The 26,949-nt window shown below is 49.1% G+C and overlaps 1 protein-coding gene across 8 annotated transcripts in view; it reads right to left on the bottom strand.

The window, feature by feature from the left end:
* KIRREL3 (kirre like nephrin family adhesion molecule 3) overlaps nucleotides 1–26,949 on the bottom strand; it is a 274,316-nt gene that overhangs the window by 45,294 nt on the left and 202,073 nt on the right. For all 8 annotated transcript variants that reach the window (XM_065696938.1, XM_065696937.1, XM_065696932.1 and 5 more), the window contains 2 exons: nucleotides 25,276–25,425; nucleotides 23,357–23,506 (listed from right to left, as the gene is read on the bottom strand). In XM_065696938.1, the coding sequence (XP_065553010.1) occupies nucleotides 23,357–23,506; nucleotides 25,276–25,425 (300 nt within the window). The remainder of the gene's footprint in view (nucleotides 1–23,356; nucleotides 23,507–25,275; nucleotides 25,426–26,949) is intronic.

The raw sequence follows: 26,949 nt of genomic DNA on the forward strand, positions 1-26,949 counted from the left end.
AGCCCTGGCAGGGTTGCCCACCCTGGGAAGGCAATTGCATGGTCTGTACAATACAGATGAGTCTTAACAAACTGCCCTGGATGGCCAGGGGTGGATAGAAAAAGAAGGATGACTTTTCCTGGTGGAAAAGGAGCTGCGGGTGCTGGTTAACGGAGCTGAACAAGAGGAGTTTGTGTCCAGGCAGCCAAGAAAGCCAATGGCATCCTGGGCTGTGTCAGCACCAGAGTGGCAGCAGGGCCAGGGCAGTGATTGTGCCCCTGCACTGAGCACTGGTGAGGCTGCACCTCCAATCCTGAGCTCAGTTCAAGGCCCCTCACTACAGGACAGACATTGAGGGGCTGGAGCGGGGCCAGAGAAGGGCACTGGAGCTGGTGCAGGGCCTGGAGCCCAAGTGTGATGGGGAACGGCTGAGGGACCGGGGGGGATTCAGTCTGGAGAAGAGAAGGCTCAGGGGGGACCTGATCGCTCCCTACAAGTGCCTGACAGGAGGATGGAGCCAGGAGGGGCTGGGCTCTGCTCCCAAGGAACAAGGGATGAGACAAGAAGAAATGGCCTCAAGCTGCCACCAGAGGAGGTTTAGACTGGAGCTGAGGAACAATTCCTTCCCCAGAAGGGCAAAGGCATTGGAACAGGCTGCCCAGGGCAGTGGTGGATCAGTAATCACCATTCCTGGATGTGTTCAAAAACTGTGTAGACGAGGCCCTTAGTGCCATGGGTTAGTGGGGGCCTTGGCAATGGCTGCACTTGATCTTAAAGGTCTTTTTCACCCTGGTTGATTCTATGTCTACAGATCCTCTGTCCCCTGTGTCCAGCTTGCTGCTGCTCTGCCGCCTCATTCCTGTCTCTGACCCAAGGGAGCTGAGCCTGGACAGCCTGAGAAATGCAGGGCATGTGCGGGTGCCCTGGGAGAGATGCCTGAGTGCAGCGAGTGAAGGAGGAGAGGAAGCGGATGCGAGCAGCGCAGCCTGGGGAAAAACACACTGAAAAATAAATCAAAGGAAACCAAGGGGAGCAGGGAGAAAAATAGTGATGAAAGTTTAAATAGTGCATCTCTTCCCTGGGCCTATTTGTCTTGTGGCACTTTGGTGTATGTGTGTCTGAGCTGCAGCAGTGATGCTGGCTCCTCTGCTTCCTAAACGCACACAGGGATGCTGCCCTGGCAGGAGGGAAGGGTGAGAGCTCATCACCCAAAGCAGCCTGCATCCCTGCTTCCCTCCTGTCCATCTGCAGCTGTGATGCACAAACCCTCTTAAACTGCTAATATTTCCCCAAACCTGCTTTTTTCCCCCATTGATTTACTCTATTTCCAGCCCCTGAAAGTCCCACATGCTCCCAAATTGCTTTGGGTCAGTGGTCTGGGTGTCTCCAGTGGGATGGTGTCCTGCTGGAGAACGCAGATTAACCAGGCACAGCTAAAGCTTTGCCTTCATTTAACTGCAGCAAAGCTTTGCCTGGACTTGCCAGCTCAGCTTCACTTTCCCACTGTGCCCAGGAGGGGCTGATCTTGCCCCACCAAATCCACCTCATGTTGAGCACTATTGCTGTAATACTCTTTGCTTTTACATGCTTTTTCTTCCTCTTTTCCTAAAACGCCACAGCTTTCTCATGTGCTCCGTTTTCAGCCACACCTGCCCCGCAAAGCACTTGGCTATTACTACTGCTTTTCTTAGCTCCAGCCCACTGATGGAGAAGGAGGCACAAACCTGGATCTGGCTGCTGAGATTTGTCACTGAGGAAACTGGGAATAGGAATGGGGTGAGAAAAAGACAGGACTTTAGGCCAGACTGGGAAAAATCCACCCATCATTGCCTGTGCTAGGGTGTGAGATGTAATTGCCACTTCAGATGTGTGTTAGCTGTTCCTGTGGTTCTGCTGTCCCCACTGTTTGCACAGCTAGTGAATCAAGCCCGGGGGAAGAATGAAGATGTTTCACCCTTGTTAACTCTGGGTGAGGGGGAAGATGGTGTGCAGGACTTTGATAAGGCAGCACTGCCCCTGCTGCTCTCCATGGACACGTTGGGTTAGACCCACCAGACACTGGAAAAGCTCCTATCTCACCTTTGCAGCAGTGGCAAGAAGCTCTCTTGATTCCACCATCTGCACTTGGGCACAGAGACATGCTGCCAAGCTCTGGGCTTCAGTACAGATTGAGTGTGGAGAGATGGAGAGGCTTCCAGGACCTGTCTGTGATGGAGATGGGCTAATGTGGGATGAGGTAGGGATGTGGGGTGTTGCTTACAGCTCACCTCTATGCTGTGGCTGTTGGTAACAAAGTACAGCCATGTCTGATCTATCCCTTTGCAGCACCTAGACCCAGCCAATACTTCTTTTTACAGGTCAACAATTGCAAGTCCTTGGAGATCCCACTTTCCTAGGTGGGAATGAGCTGTGCATTGCATCGAGTGATGCTTTTTCCAGCCCCTGTCAGGGGAGATTCCTGCTCAGATCCCTGGTTGTGCGGCTGTGGAGGAATCCAGGGCAGCTCACGCCAGGGAGACCCACCAGGGGGATGGAAATACAACACTTGGCTGTTGTGAGACAAGGACGGCGCACACAGGGGTAAGCTGGGAGTGGGAGCTTTGATCTGGGTACCAGCCGAACCCTCCTGGGTGGAAAATGACATTAGAAATAACAACTGACTGCCTTAGGAGGAGACTAATTCCCTGCCATGCCCTAGATCTGTCAGTCCTGTTCTTCACTTCCATCTCCCCAGTACCACACTCGTGCAGAGCAGTTGGACCCAAACCCACTGTAGAATCCAGCATGGGGGCTAGCACAGGTTAGAACACACTTCTTGCCCAGCATAAACGGCCTAACCCTCTTACACAGTCTCTCACTCTCCAAATCCTCCTGCTGTTGTGCTGGAGAAGGTCCTAACCCCATTCCCACCATGGGACAGCAGGACTCCTGTGGCATGCCATGCAACCAGCTGCTAAGTCAGCCCTGTTGTAGCTTTCCTGGTGCAAAAGTGTAATTGCAGCCCAATACCCTGCTCCAACAAACAAAGAACAACTCCTCCAGCTCTATTTTAAGTGTTGTGAGCAGCATTTAGAAATCAAGCAAATGACCCACTGATGATGCTCTCTAGATGACACATCCCATGTGAGGCTTGCTAAATGCCAGGGATGTGCCTACACTGCAGAGGTCACTGCTCTGTTCCTTCAGCAGCAATAAGGGCTGAGCAAATCATTAGGGATGAATACAGCAACAATCAGAGGGGTTGGATCGATGAGCTGCAATGCCTTATCTACGACAGTGGTGGGGACAGATATGTTAGAGAAAACCAAACCCAGCCCTTCCACGATGGAGCACAATCAATCACAGCGTTCCCAGCATTGACATGTGTCTGGGTTCAGCCTGACTCTGGTTATCAGAGAGCAGCACAGCTCCATTGCCCTATGGAAAAGGTTCAGCCTTGCAGATGCAAGCTTTGCATGCCCTTGTCTGCCCTCCTGTCCCACTGAGACACTCCTGAGATCATTTATCCTTGCATAAGATCCCCTTTCTGTGATAAATTATACAAGTCTTTAAAGTTCTGGTCAGAGGGGGTTCCCTCAGAGCTGCTGTTTGCACTCAGGTCCCCTCTTTGAGGCATCCCCACCAAGGCAGACCCATTAGGACAATTGTATTGTAGGAGAAAAATTGGGCTGCAATAGCAGGAAAGCTTCCTGGTGTCTGCTTACAGGTAGAACATTGGGTGGATACACAAGAGGGTAGATTTAGATTAGATAACAGGAAGAAGTTTTCTTTAATCCATTCTATAATCCTTTGGGCTTGCTATGTTTGGTGGCTTTGCAAGGGTTTGTCTCTGAGAGGAGCACAAAGATACGGGGATCTGTACCATCTTTAGGGATGGGGGTGCTTGTGTATGGCACCTTGCAAGGCAATGGGCAGGCTCCCTGGTGACAACCTTACTAGAAATGGTTGTTTTGTGGGAAAAGATCTAATGAAAGGTGGGCAGTGAAGAGAGAAAGGACTGAAGAGTGTGGGGAAAAGAGTGAACAAGCCAAGCTGAGCTAGAGCAATTGCAGATGGAAGCAGAGCTCAACTAACTGCCTCTTCCTTGCATCCCCTCCCAGCCCATCCAGCCAGCCGGACCCTGGCTCTCATAGAAGACAATGGTGCGTTATGATTTCCCACCACCCCAGATGAATTGATTTTGAAAGATGCTTTGCTTCAAGAGCAGTTTACTTGGTGAGTGCCAGTAGTAGAACAGGGAGATGTGCGAGGTGTTCATAAGCTCACTGGAGATCTTTAATTCATCAGGTACCAGAACCCTCCTCTTGCTGCCGGACATGGTGTTTCCTTCCTTTGCTGTTACTCTAAGGCAGGAACCACCTCAGGCTGCTCCAGAATCTGCTCCCAAAAGTCTTTTTTCTAAATAGGATATTGATTTTTTTCCCCTTTCCTTTTTTTCCCCTTTGACTGATGGTGTGTTCCAGAGCAATGTCTGCTCGGTGGAATTTTAGTCTTTTTTAATTAAGGAATCAATAGCAAAAAAGGCAACAACACGTCAACTAGGGACACATTCTGGTCAGGGACTCTTGCTCCTCTCGGAGGGTGATGGTGCATTTGAGCTGGGAAATGAGGCGAGGAAAGGGAAGGGGAGCAAGCATAGGGTGTGAGTGACGATTCCCATGAGCTCCTGCAGCAGAAAGAGTTGTGTTTCCTTCTGATTTTGTGGTTGATTGGTTTTTTTTTCCCCTTGCAGTTCCAGATATTCTGCCTCCATCTAACATCTCTGAAACATCATGGGCTGAAAAGCAGCAACTCCCTTAAGCCTGGTCTTCTCCATAGACACAATTATTTATCCCCTGATACTGCCTGCACAAAGCCACGTGGCCAAGACAGCGCTAACTACATCTCAACTCCCACCATACCAACTATCTGCTCACCTACTGTGCTCAAGCAGGAACAACCCTGGTCAGCCACCACAGAGCAGTCTCAGGAGGAAGCAGCGTGGACGGCACAGAGCCCATCAGCAATCTCAGCCTCATTACAAACAGTGATCCCCTGACACTGAGCAGCAATTTACAGGCACCATTAGCCTACGCCAGAAACAGAGAGATGCCGAGAGCGGCCTGTTTCCTGCACCTCCTCTGTGCCACATGATTCGTGAAGGATAAAAATAATTAGCTGGAGTGTCTCAGGGATGATTGGCAAGTACCCGGGGGCTGGAGTTCCCCTGATGTGCTGTCCTCATCTCCAACGCTTTGAAAGCTAAGGAGAAAACCTTGCTGAGCAGCCAGCTCTGAGTGGTGAGACTGGGGGCCCCTGCAGCCTGTAGCTGCGGGGCTGCTTTGGGATGCTGCCTCTAAATGTGCTGCTGCAGAGACAAGCCAGGCTTTGGGTCTCCCCTCCTGCAGCAGGTAGGACTTGGCTCCTGCTGTCTGTTTCCTCCCTCATCCCACTCTGAGTGGCCTCTTTGCTTTTGAACCTTTAAGAGACCTTAGAGCTCATCCAGTTCAGCTTTGAACACTGCCAGGGATGGGGCAGCCACAGCTTCTCTGGGCACCCTGTGCCAGTGCCTCAGCACCCTCACAGGGAAGAGCTTCTGCCTAAGAGCTCATCTCAGTCTCCCCTCTGGCAGGCTAAAGCTATTCCCCTTGTCCTGTCACTGCAGGACCTGATCCAAAGCCCCTCTCCAGCTCTCTGGTCGGCCCCTTTATGTAGTGGAAGGCTGGAAATGAAAATGATCCCAAACAAGGAAGTCCCTGCACTGCGAGCTCTGCTTCCCACCCCAGAGAGGGGTCTGTGTGCACAGGGTACAGCTGCTCACCCAGAAATGGGGTCCATGGCGTTGCCAAGGGAGACCCCATGGGGTTTGGATTGCTTTTGAGAGAGGCAATGCCTTGCTCAGCTTCCGCAGGGTGGAAGGGATGGGCAGAGAACCTCTGCCAGCTAACTCAGCAGCACCAAATCTGTGCTGTGCTTGTCACATCATTTCTCACTCTTCTTATAGCCCAGATCCTAAATCCGTTTGAAAAGAGGAGGAGCAAAGCATTTCATCACAATGAAACAAACATGCTTGTAGTCCTCAGGACTGCAAAGCTGCAGAACATGACCCTGGGATGCTCCACCAGTAACAGAGGCAAAGCATTTTAATTGTCACTAGAAATCCCCTCACTTCTTCACGCAGTCTCAAGGCTTTAGGAACCTGACATCTGATTCTGGAGTGCCTCTTGTGCATGGCAGCTGTTTCTAAGCCTCCCTGTGACAGTGTTCATCCTGGTGCCTCCAAGCAGCAGGTTCACAAATAAACCCTCGCTACAAATAAAAAGGGTTGCGCACACCTGCAAACAGCCCTGTTTGCATCAGAGCTTGGTTTGGGGATTGTTTGTGAAGGGAAAAAACACTGAGGAGTTTTTCATGAGCTTCCCAGCTCCAAGCAAACTGTTCTATTGGCCAGGCTGTGGCTCATTCTGGCCATCTGGGTCCAGCACCCATCCTTGGTCCTGCCAGTCGCTCTCGAGGGGCTCATATGACCTAATTCAGACCATGGTGGGACATTGCTATCCTAATCTCAACCCACCAGTAATTGGCTTTGTAATTATTTCTCTGGCTATTTCATCTCCAACCCAAATGGAAAGGTGAACCCTGCCTGCTCCTTGCTGTCTCAGTTTGTTCAGAGGGGTGGATGAGTGTCACTGTGCTCTGCAGGGATGCCCAGCACTGCGAGCATTGTAGTAAAACCAGGGATTAATGCACCGATTCCTCCATCCTCCTTTGCTCTGTTCTTGCAGCCTGAAGCATATGTGTTACAGGCCCAGGCAGCAAGCAATTAGGGCTGGGGATCCTAACCAGGAAAGGGGTGTGCAGCAAGGCGGAGAGGTCAGAGGAGCAGGGATACGTTAAGTAAATATATGACTCATTACAGTGGAGAAAAGGAGGATGCTGCAGCTGCCCTGGCCTTGGTGTTTTTACCAATTCAAGTAACAATTTGTTGTGCTGCACTAATGCAAAGGCAGGCTGAGAACAGGGAGAAAAACTTAACTCCGGAGGGGGGGGGGGCTTTGATTTCTCCTTTTTTACACCCTCCATGGCGCCGGGGATGGTACAAATTGACTTGAAACGTGGCCTGAGATGGCCTCCCCTTCCCAACAACCCCCTGCTCTTCTTGCAAATACCCTCTCTCCCCAGTGCTTGCCAGTCTCTAAGAGTGATTTCCATGGAAGAATCACTCCCAAAGCACAAAGTATTGTTAATTTTCCCCTTCACTGCAGCAAGGCAGTGGAGGAATGAGGTGGGACTCCAGAAGGACAGCCTATTCTGGGTGTCACACTGGTTAATTCACAGCTCTCGTGAACACTCGTGTGTGATGTGAATAGTGAACACTCACTTCCCTTCCTGATTCCCCAGGGTAGGACCTGTAGGAGGAAAACCCTGTAACACAACCATCACCAGCCTCATCTCTCACGAGCTGGAGCCAGAGGAAAGAACATACTTGGAATGGAGGAGTAGGAACAGCACAAACATCCTTTGGGGGCGGCTCTGCCTTTTCCTCCACTCTATATTGGTACCTGTCCCTGAGGGATCACATGTGCCATCACCATCCTGAAAAAAGGAGGGCTTTTCCCCTCGTTTTAACTCGCTCATTTCTCTTACTGCTTCTTTTTTGAAGGAAAGAAGTGGAAGAAAGAGGACAAAACCTAAAACCTTCTCAAAGACTTCATGTGAGCTTCTTCCACTGGAACAGGGGAGGGAAAAGAGAACATCTTCATCTTTCCACTGCAAAAGCTTTCATCCCAACCACTGCAACTTCAGTGAGCAGCTTCCCAAAGTCCAGCTGAAGAATGCCCCATGTCCACCTCTCTCAAATGCTGATGATATGAACAGCATCCTAAGTTCTACCAGCCACTGCACTTGGCCTGGTTTTGCACACAGAATCACAGGCTGGACTGGCAGGTACTGCCTAGGTGCCATTAAACCAGAATGGAGATCCTGGATTAAGAGAAGAGCCAGGAGCTGCCAAAGATGCAGTACAGGACCCCTCTTTCAGCACGACTTTGATGCCGAGAATTAAGGATGAGGTGATCAAGTAAAGGTGAAGAAGTTGGTGAATCAGAAGCTATTTGCAAAGCCTGTCAAATTGATGAATTTGAACTGGAAGGATAATTTATCCAAAGTTTGGGCCAGAGACAATATTATTCATTACCTCCACCATCCTCTGCTACTCTATTATTTAGGATGATTCAGCCTCCTACTCAGGAGAAGCAAAGCAACAGTCCACATAACCCACCCGCACTGCCACAGCCACGTCTGCCTGCATCAGCTCTCTCCTAGATACCTACAGAACCAACCGTCCCAGAAATCACTCTGAGCTCATCAATAATTCGCTTTGTGCTGAAAAGAACAAACCCTCAGCTCACCTGATGATTATTTTGTGGGGCCCACTGCTATTAAACCAACCTCCAAATTCCTCTTTGCGTGATTCTTCCTAATGCCAAGCACCAGCTGTCACTTTGGAGGTATTAAGACGTGCCTTAAGTACAAGTGAGGGTTGGGTTGAGCATCGCTGGGGGAAATCCATCCCTCTTGCTATTGCTCTGAGAGAACTCATGCCCTGAACAGGAAGTGTGTGATGAGCACTTTGGGCTGGATCTCAGCGCAGCAGGGCCTTCTGCAAGCTTATTAAAGCTTGAGGGGAGGTTTGGGTATTGCCCTGTAGTTTTGTGGCTTGCCATTATCATAGAATCATAGGTTTGGGTTGGAAGGGGCATTAAAGCTCAGGTTGCTCCAACCTGGCCGTGAGCACTGCCAGGGATGGGACAGCTACAGCTTCTCTGGGCACCCTGTGCCAGTGTCCCATCACCCTCAGAGTAAAGAATTTCCTAATAACTAATCTTAATCTCCCCTCTGTCAGTTTAAACCCCATATCCTATCCCTACAGGCCCCTCTCCAGCTTTCTTCTAGCTCCTTTATGCACTGGAAGCTGCTCTACTATCTCCCCTGAGCCTTCTCTTCTCCATTATCCGAGCGGGAGGAGGCTGATGAGCAAGAGGGATTTGTGAATGCCGATTTCACACAGAGGCAAACCAGAGAAATGGGTTGTTGCCACTTCCCATGTCTTTTTTGCCCAGTCAAGTACCTCAATCAACACAGAGCGTTTGGAACAAACCCAGAGGCAGCTCTGTGGCAGGAGAGGAAAGGAAGCAGCTGAAAAAAACCCTGTATTCTTAATTTACTCCAGTTAATTTTAGCCTAATTTGATCACAATATTCCTCTGTAAATATCGGCCCTTCTTTAATAAGTCAGCATTCGCTACGGAGGTTGCAATTGCAATGTAATCACCCGGTGTATCATAAAAGACTTTCTCTGTTAATTGTTAGGAGGAACCGGAGCCATTCTGCAGCAGGTATGGGATTGCAAAGAGAGATAATTATAACCAGATCTAATTAGTAATTATAACAGACCTCTCCTAGAAATTGCTTTTTACTTAAATATTCCCCCAGTGCTCCTAAAAAAGACTTTGCTGGCTGCACATCACTGTGCTGGGACAAGGTGTGGGTCCATCTGGCACCGGGACCCACATCCTCACGGCGGGATGTGGTGTGCCCTCAGCACAGGCTGAGGGAAGGGAGCAGGGAAAAGAAAGCTCAGTGAGGCAGAGCTGGGACAGGAGAGGGTGCTCTCGCTGCAGTGATGGAGGCATGGAGGGAAGCGGGGTGTCCTGGTGCTGGGAATTGCAGGGTGAGGGTCCTGCTGCCTTGATCCACATCCCCAGGAATGCTTTCCCTCCCCAGAGTGGCATAAATCAGACAAGGTTTACAGGAGATGGGAAGAATAGGATAGAGATCACACGGACAGCTGGGAGATGGGTGGTAATGGTTCTGATTTCATTTCTCTGCCATGTTAATGGACACAACCCTCCCAAACCTGTCCTGTGATACAGCTCCTGCCTCCAAGAGAGAGCCTGGGGTTCCCGGCCACTAACATACAACACAGCACATCATGGTAGATGCCACACAGCAGCACAGGAGACGTTCAAGCCCAGGGATGCCAATTGGTACTGGCACACGTGGTCTTAAAAGGTACAGTTTTGTTCCAGAGGACATCTTGCCCAAATCTGTCTTTTTTTACTTCAATTGCATCAAAATCCTTCATTCCGAAGGGGAAACTTTTCAAACCTCTGCAGTTTTACTCTTCCATCCTTCTTTGTGCCTTTGCACCAGCCAAAGGTACCTTTGAATAGCAAAGTACCTCCAAGTCCTGCCTAGGGAGCTGAGCAGAAAGCTGCAGAGCCACAGAGAGAAGCCTGTGTATGAAATCTGTGCTCCAGTTCCAGCAGGCTTCCTGAGGCTGAAATCCCTCTTCCAGCTCTCCCAGGGGCATCACCCAGGGTTGTGGGTGCTCCTTGTCCTCCCCACCCCACTGTGGACATCGTTGCGCTGCCTGTTGGCGACTGAAGCCCTGGTACCACCCAAACTGCTTTGGAGGATGGAAGGAGAAGATGGGCAGCTCAGCCTCTGCAGTAGATCCTTATTTTGTGCAAACTCAGAAGCTAAGCAGAAAAGTACCAATGAGGACAACCTTAGTGATGGAGGAGCGGGAGGTGTCTTAACGTGGTCCTTTCTGTGAAGGCAGGGCGAGAGAAGCTAGGGGTAATAAAACACAGCTAGCTGAAAGACAGACTGGATGGCCTAAAAGGATTTCAGCCCAGACTGTAATTACTGGGCTGCACCAATTCTGACCCATATTAGCCTATGCTGATGCGCTATATTTTAATGTAGTTATTTCCTCTCAAACAGAGCCATTTCCAGGGGCTCATTGGGCAGCAGAGTTAGCTCACAGCTGGGGACAGTCTAACTAGGCCAGCACTGCAGGGTTGCTTTAAGATTATCATTCCTTTTCCAGCACATCTCAGTATCATTCCCAGCAGGGAGCACCCACAGACAGCAACGTGTGCGCAGCACACGTGTGTGGTGGTGGGAAACCACCATGTGATGAGCCAGTGGGATGCCACCAAGGCCAATGGGATGTGATGCTGGGACCAGGCTAAAAGGCAGCAGGAAGGTAGGTGATGGTGGAGACGTGCGTGCTCTTAGGAGGAAGTTTGAGGGCTTGGAGACACCTGGGAAGGGACAGTTCATTGACAGCTTCTAGGGTTGCTGAAAAGCATCTCTTACCAAAATGGTACTCTGCGTATTTAGGGTCCCTTCCAACCCAAACCATTCCGTGATTCTATGACATGCTAATCCGAGCACCAGGCATGCCCATATCACAGAATCACAGAATCACAGAATCACAGAATCCCAAGGGTTGGAAGGGACCTAAAAAGATCATCTAGTCCAACCCCCCTGCAAGAGCAGGGTAACCTACAGTACATCACACAGGAACTTGTCCAGGCGGGCCTTGAATATCTCCAGTGTAGGAGACTCCACAACCCCCCTGGGCAACCTGTTCCAGTGCTCTGTCACTCTTACAGTAAAGAAGTTCTTCCTGATGTTAACGTGGAACTTCCTATGTTCCAGTTTACACCCATTGCCCCTTGTCCTATCACTGGATATCACTGAAAAAAGCCTAGCTCCATCATCCTGACACCTACCCTTTACATATTTGTAAACATTGATGAGGTCACCCCTCAGTCTCCTCTTCTCCAAGCTAAAGAGACCCAGCTCCCTCAGCCTCTCCTCATAAGGGAGATGTTCCACTCCCTTAATCATCTTTGTGGCTCTGCGCTGGACTCCTTCAAGCAATTCCCTGTCCTTCTTGAACAGAGGGGCCCAGAACTGGACGCAATATTCCAGATGCGGCCTCACCAAGGCTGAGTAGAGGGGGAGGAGAACCTCTCTTGACCTACTAACCACTCCCTTTCTAATGCACCCTAAGATGCCATTTGCCTTCTTGGCCACAAGAGCACATTGCTGGCTCATGGTCATCCTCCTATCCACCAGGACCCCCAGGTCCCTTTCCCCTTCACTACTTTCCAGCAGGTCAACCCCCAACCTGTACTGGTACATGGGGTTGTTCTTCCCCAGATGCAAGACTCTACACTTGCCCTTGTTAAATTTCATCAAGTTTCTCCCCGCCCAACTCTCCAGCCTGTCCAGGTCTCGCTGAATGGCAGCACAGTCCTCTGGTGTGTCAGCCACTCCTCCCAGTTTTGTGTCATCAGCAAACTTGCTGAGGGTGCACTCAGTTCCCTCATCCAGGTCATTGATGAAAATATTAAACAGCACCGGTCCCAGCACCGACCCCTGAGGAACTCCACTAGTCACAGACCTCCAGCTAGATTCTGCGCCATTGACCACAACTCTCTGCCTTCTTCCTTTCAACCAGTTCTCGATCCACCTCACTACTTGATCGTCAAGCCCACACTTCCTTAGCTTATCTGTGAGGATGCTGTGGGAGACAGTATCAAATGCCTTACTGAAATCAAGAAAAAACTACATCTACCGCTCTACCATCATCCCTCCACCTAGTCACTTCCTCATAGAAGGCTATAAGTGCCATCCCTGAAACACAAGCAATCCCACCTGGAACATATCACTGCCATTCCACTGCCAGCTCCTGATGTGGTGTTTGCATGTGGATGAAGAGACCTGGCAGCTCCATCACATGCATGGCCTGGAGCGAGACGCATTCCACATCCCACCATGTTATTGCCACAGTTCCCGTCTCCCTAATCAGGGCTTCTCACTCCACACTGACCTTGCTACCTTCCGGTTCAAGGCCCCTCTATGGCAAAGCAATTCAATTAAGCCCTGGTGCATTGAGATTGCTAAAATAAAAGGGGGAGGGAATAAAAGGAGCCCAACAACAAGAAAAAACCCACCCCCTGGAGAACAATTTTCTTCTATGGATTTTTAAGACCAGTGGCTCAAGAATCACTTTCTCGTTTTTGTGCTGTCTCTCCAGTCAATAAATAAGAAGGAAATAAAGGATTTCAGAGAAAATAGAATGCAGTCAAAAGGTAAATTGTGGTCTTAAAAGCCCCTAAGAGACTGTCACAGACTTTGAAATGTTTCCTAGTTTGAGACCATTTCTTCCTGACTACATGGTTTCCTCTCCTTTATTTGTATCTCTGGGAGGTAATCTTTAAAACTGATTTTCCCCTGGTTGCATTTCATCGGCAAAGAAACTAAACAGGCTGCTGCATTACAGTAATAACATCAACATTTCAGCCACCTTCGCCTTAATTATTTCTCTGTCTTGCCAACAGAAGCAGTTAAAAGAGATTTATATTGGGGTGGGGGGGGTAAGCTGCATGTGTGTGGATGGGGAAGATAACCTGAAACAACCCATTTCTCCCTTGTTATATGCTCACCAGCAGTAAAAAAAAAGAAAGAGATACCCGAGGTAAAAGGTTTGGGCCATTTAAGTAATAATAATGTCAGCATTTCACCTGTCTCTTGCTTAATTACTTCCTTCTCTCAGCTCCGCCACCTGAACCAGTTTAGATAAGATTTCAGTATGGATAAGGAAGAAGAACCTTTATTCGCCAAAGCAGATAAGCCACTTTTTCCAATGGAAAGGAAGAGAATACGGTACGAAAGCCCTCCTGCCATCCAGTCTGATTTATCAACAGCCTCTTAGCAAAAGCCACTTGCCACTAAAAGCTTGTGAAGTTTTGCAAAATACTCCTGGATAAGAGAAAAGCACTTGTAAAGACAAGAAAGGGAAGCTGGAGCGTGCAAAACAGCACGTCAGCATGTGTCGGGCCAACACACATACTCAAGGTCAGCCCAAAAGGCACAAGAGTGACAGGACAAGGGGGAATGGCTTTAAACTGGCAGAGGAGAGATTTAGATTAGATATTATGAAGAAGTTCTTCCCTGCTGGCACAGGTTGCCCAGAGAAGTTCTGTTCAAGCCCAGGTTGGACAGCGCTTGGAGCAAGCTGCTCTAGGGGAAAGCATCCCTGCTGGTGGTATGGGGTTGGAACTGGATGAGCTTTAAGCTCCCTTCTAACCCAAACCACTCTGTGATTCTATGATACATAAAGTCCTTCGTGACCAGAGAAAGGCTCTTGCACCACAGAGGCTGTGGGTCTGGCAAGCTGAGGGCTCCGAAGGCTTCGTGTTCGGGTCCAGCCCTGCAGCACAGCGCTGGATGCCGTGTGCCTGCTTCCCTCTGCGGGCGCTTCCAGCTCCAGCCTTGCCAAGCCACGTGTTCACGGCTGCCAACGCGCGCCCAACACGCCCGCAGATGGGACGCTCGCCTGTGTGCAAACATTTACCAACACCTTGAGAGACTCGCGAGGGTTCCTGGAAGCTGTCCAGCCGCAGGAAGGAGCCTCAGCACCATAGGGAGAGGGGCTGGTGGGGTGGGAGATGCTGCTGCGAGTGGCGAGGAAGAGGATGAGATGCTCTTGGGTGCTCTGCACACCACTACCGATACCCCAAAGCAACACTATAAAGATAAGAAGCTTAGAATCTCTCCCTCTCACCTACAGAGTCTACTTTTGCTATACAATTTCCACCCTTCAGTGGCTCCGATGTTTTGCCTGCGTTTCGTTGCTCACCCTCAGGCCAATCCATAAAGCAATATTTGCTCAGGGTTTTGAGCGTGTGGGTGGCTTTTTATAATCGTTAAAATAAATCCAGGGTGGGCAAAACCTTTCCCTCTTTCTTGATTTAAAATGGGTTTGGGAGCGGGATTGTGTAAGAAGACAGTAGGGGGTGAGGAGGGTGCGTTTCTGGCCATGGTGGATGAGCAAGGGAGGGAAAAGCTCTTGCTTTCAAGCAGAAGAGTGCTTGGATGTTTACACTACCTGCTTGCAACCTGCTGGCTCAAAAGGAGTGAGGAATTGCTACCCTGCTCTGTGCTCTCCTTTTGCAACCCAAACCTGCCGTCTCTCCAGCCCAGTGCACATTAACAAGATGCTTCTGCTTCAGCCCACCCCAGTGGGGCTGGATTCGACCCCATGCCTGTTCCCACAGAGCCTGCTTATGCTTATGAGCTCCTCCAGTTTCCTTCTGCCTGGCCTTGCCTTCCCACCCTGCCTCGCGTCTGATTATATTGGGTCTGCATGTGTAAGTACAGCCTCCTGCCATCCTAATCATCTAAAGTGGCTATTTGAATAACAGTTGTTGGTGCCTGTAGTTTCCTGTAATTTCCAAAAGGAAACAAATCCATGCAGACTGCAATTTTGTGCCTATGAATTTTGAATGAATATCTTTAAGAGCCTCAATTTCTCTCTCCCTTCCTTCCTTCCCTCCCTCCCCTGCCTCCAGACCCAGCTGAGCAAGATGCTGCCACCAAAGGGTCTCAACTGAGTGGCTCTGAACTTCCAAGGGGTGGATGTTGGGCTGTTGAGGCTTGATGCTTCCTAGGAGAGACACTGGCATTCAGCTGGCAAAGCACAATGCCACTGGTTGAGCTTGCTCAGGGGGCTGGAGGAGGAAAGTGGCTGGATTTCACCCAAGGGAGAGCTGCTCTGTGGCAGGACAAAGCAGGGCATGGAGGCAGAAGCATCTTTCAAGCCTAAGGTTTGCATATTTTCCCCTGCAAAGTAAGCTTGGGAGGTCCCTCTCTACTCTGTTGGTACCTGCCCTTTGGAGATGCTGCTGTTAGCCAAGCTCTTCACCTCCTAACCCAGAGCAGCTGTATGGCATCCCTCCTCCAGAGTTATTTCCATGACAGCGACAGTCCCTATTTACAACCTTCTCCCTTTCAAGTTTCTCCTCCTGTTCTGCTGTGTGCCATTTTATGACAGTGAGGGTTCTCCTCTTTATGACATTGTTGTTTTTAAAGTGGTTTTATCACCTGGTTTTACTGCAAGATTACTGTGGAGCACCCCAAGTGCCATGGCAGTGAGGAGGGCGAACAGCTTTGGAAATGCAGCAACTCTTTCCTGAACGGCTTGCTGCCTTGCTGGGGAAGGGGCTGTGATTTGGTGATGGATAGAGCGCTTGTTATCCAGTATATTTTTATCCATAGATATATAAAGCACTTTGCGATCCCAGTGGATACAAAGCACTATATAAATGTAAATCATTATCATTATTATTAAATACCTTCTGCATCTTTTAAACCTACCAGTTGGAGTCAAATACATACGGGGCAGCTGGTACCTGCCTTTTGCTGGTGAACCAAACACGAGGGGTGCGATTGCTGTCTTTGTTAGCAATTAGATGTGATACCACGAAAGCCTTTATTTTCCCATTGCAATTTTTCATGCTGCCTCTGATTTGAAAGTCACTTCTCACCCACTATGAGAAATCTCTGCAAACTTCCCTAGCAACAACCTGAATAAGAAACAGCCACCTTGGGTGCATGGATGCTCCCTGTATTATCCGAGCTGTTCGGCATGTTAGGGACAGGAAGATGCCCTGTGTGCTGCTTGGTCACAGGGAGAAGAGTTCAGTTTCTGCATGATTTATGATTTGAAGGAGATTATAGACACTTGTCTCCAAAACCATGACTCTGCAGCATTTCTGCTTGGCCACTGCCCAACCCTTTAATAACTGCCTGCAAAAGCCTCCTGGATGTCATCCTTGTCGCAGCCATAATGGCAATGAATGCAGGGTACAAAGCAGATGAGGTTTAGAACCCAACGTTTCCCATTTCTGCTTCACCCCAATCCTTCCTTTCTTTAACAGTGGGATTTGAGCCTGAAAGACTCGCTCAAGGTCACACATAGAAGCTTTGGCAGGACCCAGGACCCGTGTGTTTCCATCCAGGCCATCAATCATTAGATTTCCTTTCCACCAAGAGAACAAGCCAAGCAGGCAATGTGTTGGTGCGCCTTCCTTTGTTCTCCTACCCATGCTAAGCCTCTATTTTATTGCTAAAGCCTGTCTGTGTTCCTGTATCTCCAGCAAAGTCACCAGCTACCAACAGCTTCTCCCCATGGGAATTCATCTCCAGCTGCATGACACCCAGTGTGATGCTTCCATCCTGGCTCCTGCTTCCCACCCCTTGGAAACAGCCATTGTTTCTTGGGTCACTGCTGCTGCCAGAGATGATGCCCCATCCTTGGCAGTGTTCAAGCCTGGGCTGGATGTGGCTTGGAGCAACCTGGTCTAGTGGAAGGTGTCCCTGCCTGTGGAACTAGATGAGCTTTAAGGTCTCTTTCAATGCAAACAACCCTGTGATTCTATTATGAAAGGGATCCCAAACCCATCCTCCCCCCGCCATCATGCCACAGATGCATCAAAATCAAATGCTAGTCCAAAATGCCACGAACAGACAGCACCGCAATGGATTTGTAACAAGAGGAGAGATTCATCACAGGGTTTTCCCAATCCTTTCTCCACTGTGACATGGGGAGGAGGCTGGTTGTGGATGGGAGCTGTGTGAGGAAGCCTAAACTCTGGCTGTGACGGGGTAATGCAAGACACGCAAAAAGCAACCCGGCAAAGCTCAGAGCCAAGAAAACATCTCTGCAGGCTGGCCCAAGCAGAGCCGGAGTGGGTGGGCAGCCTCCACCTTCAACAGCCGCTTTACACATCCCCTCCCAAAAGCATTTCCTCTGCCCCTGCTGAGCCCTGGCTTCATTCTTCATTAGGGTGGATCGATAAGAAAGCAGAGGCTGTCACTCAGGTGATGCCACGCTTCGAGGGCCTCATTCTTCTCTGCCAGCAGGCAAGGGGAGGGGGAGTCAATACTGTTGTCAGGTCACTAACAGCCCACCAAGTTCCCAGCAGTGATGGATCCCCGGCTGAACAGGCACAGAGCACAGCGCTGCAATCCATACTGCACCCGTGCATGCGCGCGGGAGAGGCACAAAAGGAGCTGCTGCACGTGTGTATAATGCCAATACAAGGTAGGATATGGATGGGGGAGGTTTGTCTTGATTGACAAGAGGGAGAAACACATGTAGGCGTGCAAAGCAAAGAGAGATTTTGCAGAATGTGTGGTGTTAGCTATCCAAAAGGGGACAAAGCAGAATAATCTCCGCTGTCCACTACGTGGAGCAGGAGCTATTAGGTGGTGGATGATGAATTTGGGGGTGAGATGTTGAGGTTTGTGCCTGGAGCAGGAGGTGGTGCAATGCAAGCAATGAGCATGGCAGGACGGAGGGATTTTGACACATAGCAAGCACCCACCCCCATCATTTTCCTGGAGACATTCAAGCCCAGGCTGGATGTGGTCCTGAGCAGCTTGATCTAGTTGAAGATGTCCCTGCTCCTTGCAGGAGTAGATGACCTTTGAAAGTCCCTTCTAACCCAAATTATTCTACGATCTAAAGGCAACTTCACAGCCATCTGAACTGGGAGCAATTGCTCACTGTATGAGGGGCAGGCAGGTGGGCAGAACAGCAAGGGGGGCTACGAAGGGGTAAAGGGATGCAGCCACCACTGCACTGAAAGGATGACAGAGAATTGGGAAGGGTTTTCATCAGCTCTATGTGCTTTGCATCCATCAGCTTGCAACAGAGCAGCAGACTCCGCAGAGAGAAGCCAAATGTATTTGATAAAAACATGGGTCAGGCCCTCCCTGCGTCGAGGCAAGAAATCACAGATCGGCACAATAACCCCAGCATTCATCATTTCTAACCGTGTTTCTTCCTATTTACTCTGTGGTCCTTCAGCCCTCAGCATTCAGCTGGGAATGCTGTTGCAGCTCTGAGAGCATAAGCACGGGGAAGTTTGATGGGAGAGGTGGCAGACCAAGTGATACAGCTCAAAGCAAACAGACGGGCTTCCAGGCACACAAATCTTCCTTCAGCATTCAAGCCTGGCTCTGAGGTGCCGACAGCTCACCATTAATTTACTGACAGAACAAGCAAAACCTGCCGGTATCACCCAACCCTGGGGCCCTGGGCTTTCAGAGAACATGAATCTTGCAAGACCACTCAGAGATGGTGTGAGCTGGTAACATGGGACCAAGGGTTGGGGGAGCGGAGGCAGCATCTTTGTAGTGAACTTCCCTCTGTGTGATTCGACACCAGCCACTGCTCAGACACAGCCCTGTCCTACCAGGAAGGAATATATTGATCATTCTTAATGCATTTGATGAATATATATGTATATATTTACATTTCCTGATTGAACAGTGGGCTTCTCCCATTTTCACAACAACTGGGCACACTGAGCTCTATCTCAGCAGCCCTACAACAGCACAGAAAGGCAGCAGAACGGTGGGTGTATCTGAAACGCGAAACAAACCCTGTTCTTAGCTTTCCTTCCCCCGTATTTAGGTAAATGAGAAGTTGTTCTCCATCATTAAGGAGCCTGAGGGTGCTGGACGTGTCCCACACAGCATTTCAAACCAGGGCCACACAGCCAGCTAAGATGTGCTCATTGGGGTGTAAGTGAAAGAGTTTTGCTCTGAAGTAAGGAGAAAGGAGCTCATGTAGATGCTGCTTTACCTTCCTCCTCTTCCAGGCCAGGCCAATCCCCCCAAAATGGGGGAAGAGGAGCACTTCCCAGTGAAACCCCCCTTGGGAGGAGCCATCAACAGCTGAGTTTTTAGCATGTGGTACCTCTCTTTGATCTAGCTACAGACTGCACAAGGCAGAAGCTTCCTTTCACCTTGCATTTGTACATCACCAAGCACCTCCGAGACCCTGGATTTGCCTGGCTGGATATGGTCAAGCCTGTGGAGGTACCTTCCCACCCCAGGAGCCATGCAGGGACGCTAGCAAAGAAACCCACCCACCCTGTGCCATCAGAAGCCGGCTCAGCGCGCTGTAAACTTAAGCTGCTCAGACACGGCATCAAATATTTAGGTTATCTGGGATTTGTGCTCGATTGTTTGATGTTTCTGTCTCAGTCCCAATAGACCCCGTTGCTATTTTACCACTGGAAATATTCCCAGCAGAAGATGCAGCTTTGTGAAGACCCAAACTTTCTCAAGGAGAAGAGATGGTGGGGGAGAAAATGACATTTTCATCACTTATTTTCCTGTTCTGAATTTACATCCTGACTCTCTACCTGCTGGTTTAGGTTGAATTTTGCATCCAGAAGTTAAAAAGTACGGAAAAGATGGTCCCAAACTGAACTGTTTCTGGATTTGAAGCATCACCTAGTCTCTGTTTTACAAACACACACTGAAAACCAGCCTTTCGCAGGCCATAACCTCTTTATTTCCTATCAAACCCTCTAAAGAGCAGGAAAGCTGGGAAACACAGATGTCTCAAGCTGCCAGCAATCATTTTGGTAATGGAAATAGCTTACTCTGCTCTGCAGGGGAGGGCTGGGAAGACTTGGCTAGAAAGAGGAGCGGAATAAAAGTAAAATGAGGGAAAGGGTCATGATTGAACGTGAATGCACTTGACACCAAGGTGACCTTCCTCTTCTCCTGTCCCTGGCTCGTGCCATCTTAAAAGGCAGAAGTTCTCACTTCAAATTAACTTAATCTGTAGCGTTAAATAATTCATGTTGATTAAAGAAAGCTTTATTTCTAATGGGACACACGTGAAGGCAGAGTTAATATTAGAAGAGGCCGTGGAGGGGGAAGAGACAGGGAATTAGATTGTGGAAGGTGAATGTACAAGTTAATTAGCTATCAATTATTCACCTTAAGTCTCTGGAAGCAGCTCTTCTGCCCTCATCCTCACTCCCCCATGCTCCCCTTTTCCTGGTTGTCACTGATTTCCCACCAGCATCCCTCTGGAACTGACCCTTTCCCTGCATCGAGCTGCAGAGCTAGTGGGGTACAGGAGCTCGCTGTGGTTCAAGGCAGGGCTGGAGGCATCACATCTCCTCCTGGGGAGGACCACAGACCAGGACAGGCTTGGGATGCTCCTGCCAACCACTCTACCAACAAGCTTCCTCACCACCTCCCTGTCCATATGCTCTTCCCAACCTGGACTCCCATCACCACTGAGGCTCTGCGATGCCACCAGCAGATCAGTGCAGCGAGCCCAAGCTCCCTTTTCCATCCCCTCTCCTCCCTCCCGGGGATGCCAATGTTCTCTTCAAGGTTCCTCCTTGCTTGGCTGCCTCCGAGATGCAGGAACTCAACACTAATTAACACGCCTGCAATTCCCAGCTCGGCTGCGGGGCTTCCCATTCCCTCCCGCTCCCCCGGGTGCGGTAGGATCCACAAGCCAGCCCTCTGGCTCCTTCAACGACACGGGTTGGCATATTTTAACAACACACATCTGGTGGCTATATAATCTCTTGTATTTGCCCTCCCTGCTCCCAGCTTTGATGGAAGACCGAAGGGAACTCTCCAGTGGTTACAGCCAAAGTGTTTGCTTTGCAATTTCTCTCCATCGCTGTCTGATTTTATTTTCAAATCTCTCCAAGTCCTAATCAGGCTCGTACTTCAGTTAATTAATACCCCAGCTTAGTTAAACACATCATAAATTAAGAAGCCCTGCCGTTAAAGATGTACCACGTAGCAAACAGCCCTCCAGTGGCTTCCCAAAGCCTGCCTGTCTTGGGCTCCCCTGCCAAACTGCTGCCCTGAAAACACGGATGCCTCCGTATGTCCAAAGTCCCATCTCACCAGCTTGATCAGTGCAGTGACTCCTTCCCGGGACAGGGCAATGGTAGGAGGGAGATCCTTCAGCTTTGGGATGGGTGAGCCAAGTTCCCAAGCGATAGTTATCCCTGAGACTCCATCAATACGAGATTTTCCCTGGTGCTGATGACACTAATAGGCTCATCTGTCTGAATGTTTGGACTTCCAAGGCTATGGAATGATCTGTTCCACTCCATTTAACCATGTAGATTTGAAAACAATGTGACAAAACCTTAAATATTTAATTAAAATACAGTGTTAGCTCTGCCTCTGAGCAGGGAAGTAGGAGGCATCAGCCCCATAAAGCTGTTGTCTGACATGAATGACAGCAGTTGGAAACTGAATTCAAGAGCATTAGGGGATTTCTTGATACCAAAGAAGTGGAAAAGCTGGCAAGAACGGACAAGGAAGCACCGACAGACACAAAAGAAACAGGGAAGGTGTTTTCCAGAGGCAAGGCTGGGGTGTGATAGGGTGGGATGGGGTTTCCCAGAACTCCTCCAATGTCTTTTGGGTGATCCATGTCCCACTGGTGATGGCTGCTTAGCTCATGACTAAAGCAGGCTCATCAAGTCAGATTCACAAGTGCCAGCTTTTGACACATAGTTGGAAGTGTCTACTCTCAACATGCCAATTCTATTCCCCTCCATTGGGCTGGCTAAAACACGGACCACAGACGGGAGCATCCGGACACACCATCCTACCACAAAGGTATCCAAGTGCGAGCTGATGACTGCTACTGCCCCTCCAGCCCCTTTGCAATGGTGTTATCACTCCTGCCTCCCCAACCAGCCTTAAATCCCTCCTGAACATCTGCATAAATACTTCTGAAGTGAAAGACATTCTACAGATGGGTTGCAAAGCCTCATTTTCTCATCGATTTGCCTTAAGTTGAATGTGCTGTAACTTTAATTTTCTTAAAAGGAAAACAGTCTGTATATACAAGTTGCTGAACATCTTAGGTAAATGTACCAATTAGCAACTACCATGTATATTCACATAAACATTAACTACCATCTATTCAACACATTCCATAACCCCAAAGATAATAATGATTTCCTTTTGATCCATAAAAGCACCACTCTGCTCAATCAACGCTGTGCAGCAGCTCTGAGCTCTGACGTACACCCCTGCGCCCTGGGACTAAATTAGGTTTGAAATCTTTAGCTCTAATTAAATAACATTATTTCTTTTGTCTGGCTCCAGCAATGTATTCAACCTTTGTGACACAAGGAGGGAGCCCAGGTGAAGGAGGGGAAGGTGACATGGCTTGCAGAGGTTCAGGACGTATCAATTCAGCAATGCAGACTGGTTTTTGTCCAAGCTTTTCAAGAAAGATACCATTTCCATTCACTTCCCTGAAGCCACGTCCATTCTGGGAAGTCATAGTGATGCTGCCTGCCTTTTCCCAGCACTCCACATCACTTTGCCAGACAGAGCCCTTCACCTTTGCCAGCGCTATTCTCCCTTCTGCCACTCAAAAAAGGTCTTTAGGAGATGTTGGGAGCCATCTTCTGTTTGTAATCTCATACAACATCCACATGTGTTGCTCAAGGATAAGATTAATTACTGAGAAACACAAGATAATAAAACCTAGGAGTGAAAACAGATGTAGGGAAACCAGCCTTTCCTCAAGTGGTAAAGTCCTCCCGGACCTACTGCCAAAGGGCACTGCAGCAAGGGTAACACACATTGCACTGATGGCACCAACACTCTTCCTATCCTTAAATTTATGCATATACACTCTTCAACCAGCACGTATATTTGCAGAGCTGAAGCACCAAACATTCTGTGCCTCTGTTACTCATCCCACAACTGGCATATTCCCCAAAGAGCTTCCTTTGCTACCCTTCTCGGGATCAAGACGCAGCACGATGGATTGATTTCCAGTCCTCTTGATTTAGCAACATTTTCTCTCACAAAGCAACTTGATGTGACCATGAGCACAAAGAACAAGAGGCAAATAACCTACAACATGATGAGGAGATGGGACTCACCGAGGACAGTCAGCCGGGCAGGTCTGGATCGGATGGCTGCTTGGATGGCCTGACATTCATAGACAGCATCATCTTGGAGATCAGCTCTCAGGATTTTCAAGTGATGCTGTCCAGACAGGTGGTCTCCTACGACCAGGTAGCGTGGGTAACCTGCAGAACAAAAGGCACGAGTCAGGAGGCAGCAGGACTCATCAACCCGAGGATGAAGAGGGTAGAGCATGGGTCCAGAGCCCCCCAGATCTGGGAAACACCTGGAATCCTGTAGTATAAGCCCATGGAACCAGAAGAGCTTTACGGTCCCTTCCAACCCAAACCATTCCAAAACAGGCTGTGGGTTTTGTACTAAGAGTTCAAAAAGAAAGAGCTGATGAAGGAGTAATTGCTGAAATCCCAAGGAAAAGGGATGAGCCTGTCCCACCAGGACACCCATCACCTCCTACTCCTCTGAGACCTGTCAAGGGATTGCCTGAACTCCTTCAGTCAGCTATGCATGTGCTAGTGGTGAAACCCTGAAGTACATCCACTATGAGACCTGTGTGATGGTTGGGCAGGGCTCTGCGGGGGTACCAACAGCCCTTCCCAGCCTGCCGTGTGTTTTGAGACATCTGAAGCAGCACAGAAGGAAGAGCTGCCATCACCCCATCCCTCTTGGCGCTGGTGATTAATGTGCTGCGTAACGCAGGCAGCTTGGCACGCTCTTGTGTTTTTGTTGTTTCCCCAGCTATCAACAGCAGGATTTGCTCTCCTGAACCGCAAGAAATACAAATGATGGGTTTGTTTGTATTTAGCTAATGAGATCACTGGCTGAGCTGGTATCATGTGAGCTGGCAGCTCCTCTTGCTTAAAGCAGCCCTAGCTCTGTTAATTGTGGAAGTCATTCACATGAGCTACGTGCTGCAGTGAAGCTGTTGTTACCCGTTCGTGTTGCAAGGTCTTGCATGGGAAGCTCAGCTCTCTGATGTATGTAAAAGTTGCAGCATGGAGCTTTGGAAACGAGCTGAAGAGGGGACTGCTTGCCCAGGCAGGTCTGAGAAATGAGTAATTATACGTATTAAAGAGAAAAAAGAGGACAAGGTAAAGCCAGCGCTGCACGCTAGAGAAGAGCAGGGTCCCTGGAGGCTGCAAAACACCGATCCTCCCCCGGTATCTGAACGCTGCTGCTTGCCTGGAAGGAAAACCCTCTCTGTGCTATGCAGAAGTTGAGCAGAGGCAATGTCACACGTGTACAACCTCTGCCGTGCCCAGGGGACAAGGCTGACGGGCTCAGCGCCTTCCCAGGTTTCTGGCAGTCAAGCAAACACTCTCCATTGGTGATGTGAAATATTTCACTAAAAGATTAGTATTTTCCAGCAAAGTATATAGAATAAGCTGTATAACCCCTTCACCGTTGTTTCAGAGTTGCACCAAGCCCTCAATCCCAATGCACATGAGGGATGAAGGAACAAGAAACCTGAGAAATTCTGTGGCCAGACTATAATTGCCAGGAGCACAGTTGAAGGAAGCCACAAGTCCTTGTCATCTCCGCTGGGCTGCAATAAGCACATTTATGTGAAGCCTCTGCAAACAGAGATTTTGTTTCCTTTCTTAAGAGTGTCAAAACCAACACTTCCGACATCTACGAACACTTTCAGGCTGTGTTTTGGAAGCACAACATCCCTTTCCTAAAGCCAACCAAAACAAAAGCGATGCTTTCCAAAGGGTCAGGTTACACCTGCAGGGAAACCAGCAGTTTGGGTTTGAGTGAGAGTGAAAACAGGTTTGTTCCTTCCCACTTTTAATGCTGCTGTTTGAGTTAGCTGGAGGGATTTGTAATTGAAATGAAAGCACTCATCAGCCTCCAAATACTGTGGCTACACCTGCACCACTGAGCAGCGATAGCTCTATTTATCATGCTTAGGTAGGGTATTACCCCGACTTACTGGAGAGGTCCCGTCCAACGCCAAGGGCGAGCCCATCTTTAATCCACAGCACGATGCCATTGTACTCAGGGATGGCACACAGCAGAGTCACGGGCTGCCCAGCGATCACCACTTGGTCCTGGGGCTGCTGTGTGAAGGAGGACGCTTGACCTGGAAAGCGGAACACAGTAGGAAGAGGAGTTCAGTTCTCTGGTGGTTTTCCATGGGATACATTGGGATGCATCAGCACAAACCCGAAGCTGTGTTCTGCAGCTCTGAATTACATGGTTACTTTTTGCCCTCTCATACACTCAGACAACTATTTGCAATGCTTTTCTTCCCTGGGGACAAATAACACAGCAAAGAGGTGCCAGGCATTTCCTCTACCTATTTTATTCCAAACTGTGGTGCTAGTGCTTCAGCCATCGTGATCAACAGCTAGAGAAGCAGCAGGCTTCAAGGCAGCACTCATGTTTTGATTGCACCTAATCATAGAATCACAGACTGGTTTGGGTGGGAAGGCACCTTAAAGCTCACACAATTCCTACTCCCTTCCATGGGCAGGGACACCTTCCACTAGAGCAGGTTGCTCCAAACCCCATCCAACCTGACCCTGAACACTACTGATGGGGCAGCCACATAATGAAGTATGTTTTATATTCACACTTTGAAATACATCATCATTCCTTGGCCTTGCCACAGTTGAAAAACATTGAAAGGGTTAAATCCTACTTTTGAGACCCCACCTCCCTGCAGTCCTGCATCCGTCTCTGGAGCAACAACACAAGAAGGATGTGGAGCAAGTCCAGAGGAGGCCATGGAGATGCTCGAAAACTTGAACACCTCTGCTATGGAGAACATTTTAATATCAACACCAAACGTTGCCATAGCATCCCTAAACCAAATACATTCCTGGGATATCCTAGTGAGAAGGCTTGTTGTGCTACAAGCTTGTGCTTAGTGCCACAGTCAGATGGCAAAAGGTTCTAAATGCAAAGCCATTTCAGGCTGGTTGGCTGATAGCTGGACACCTTGTCAGCAGGGTCCTCTGTGCCAAGCACCCAAATAGCACTGTCGCTTGGCCAGCACTTTAGCATTTTGGTCTTATTCTGCATATAAGAGAGATCTGAAAAATGAGCTCGGAGCAAGGCGGAACGACTGGATTGTGGCTTGCTGTGCTACCCGAGGGGTTCTCAGGCTCAGGAGCCTTGCTGTGTGAATTATCACCCCGCACCAGGCACAGCATCAAAAGCCCCCACCGCTCAGCTGAATGTCAGTTCAATGCCCAGCATCATACCGGGCTGAAGAAAAAGTTTCTCTTTAAAATCAATTTGTTAAACCAGGACAAGTCCCCTTGCGAACCTCCCTAAATCAATTCAATCCTAATTTACATTAACTCAGTTTAATCATTGACTGATGATTAATCCTAAACCAAGGTTAAGTGTGACACAAGTTCTCACAACTAAACTTGTTTCCAAATGAGTTGCCCGGCCTTGCCTACAGGACCAGAGCTACAACACTCAATCATCTTCTAACTTAAACTATTGCATGCCCCCATGTGAACGCTTCTTTTCTATTTAATTTAGCACAGCTTAACTTGAACTTGCTCTTAGGCACCTAAAGATGCCCGGGGAAGAGCACAGCCATCCTTTCTAGATTGCTACTGGTTTACATACAGCAGGTTAGAAAACCCTG

Source organism: Lathamus discolor, chromosome 17, assembly GCF_037157495.1.
Source record: "Lathamus discolor isolate bLatDis1 chromosome 17, bLatDis1.hap1, whole genome shotgun sequence".
NCBI classification, from domain to species: Eukaryota; Metazoa; Chordata; class Aves; order Psittaciformes; family Psittacidae; genus Lathamus; species Lathamus discolor.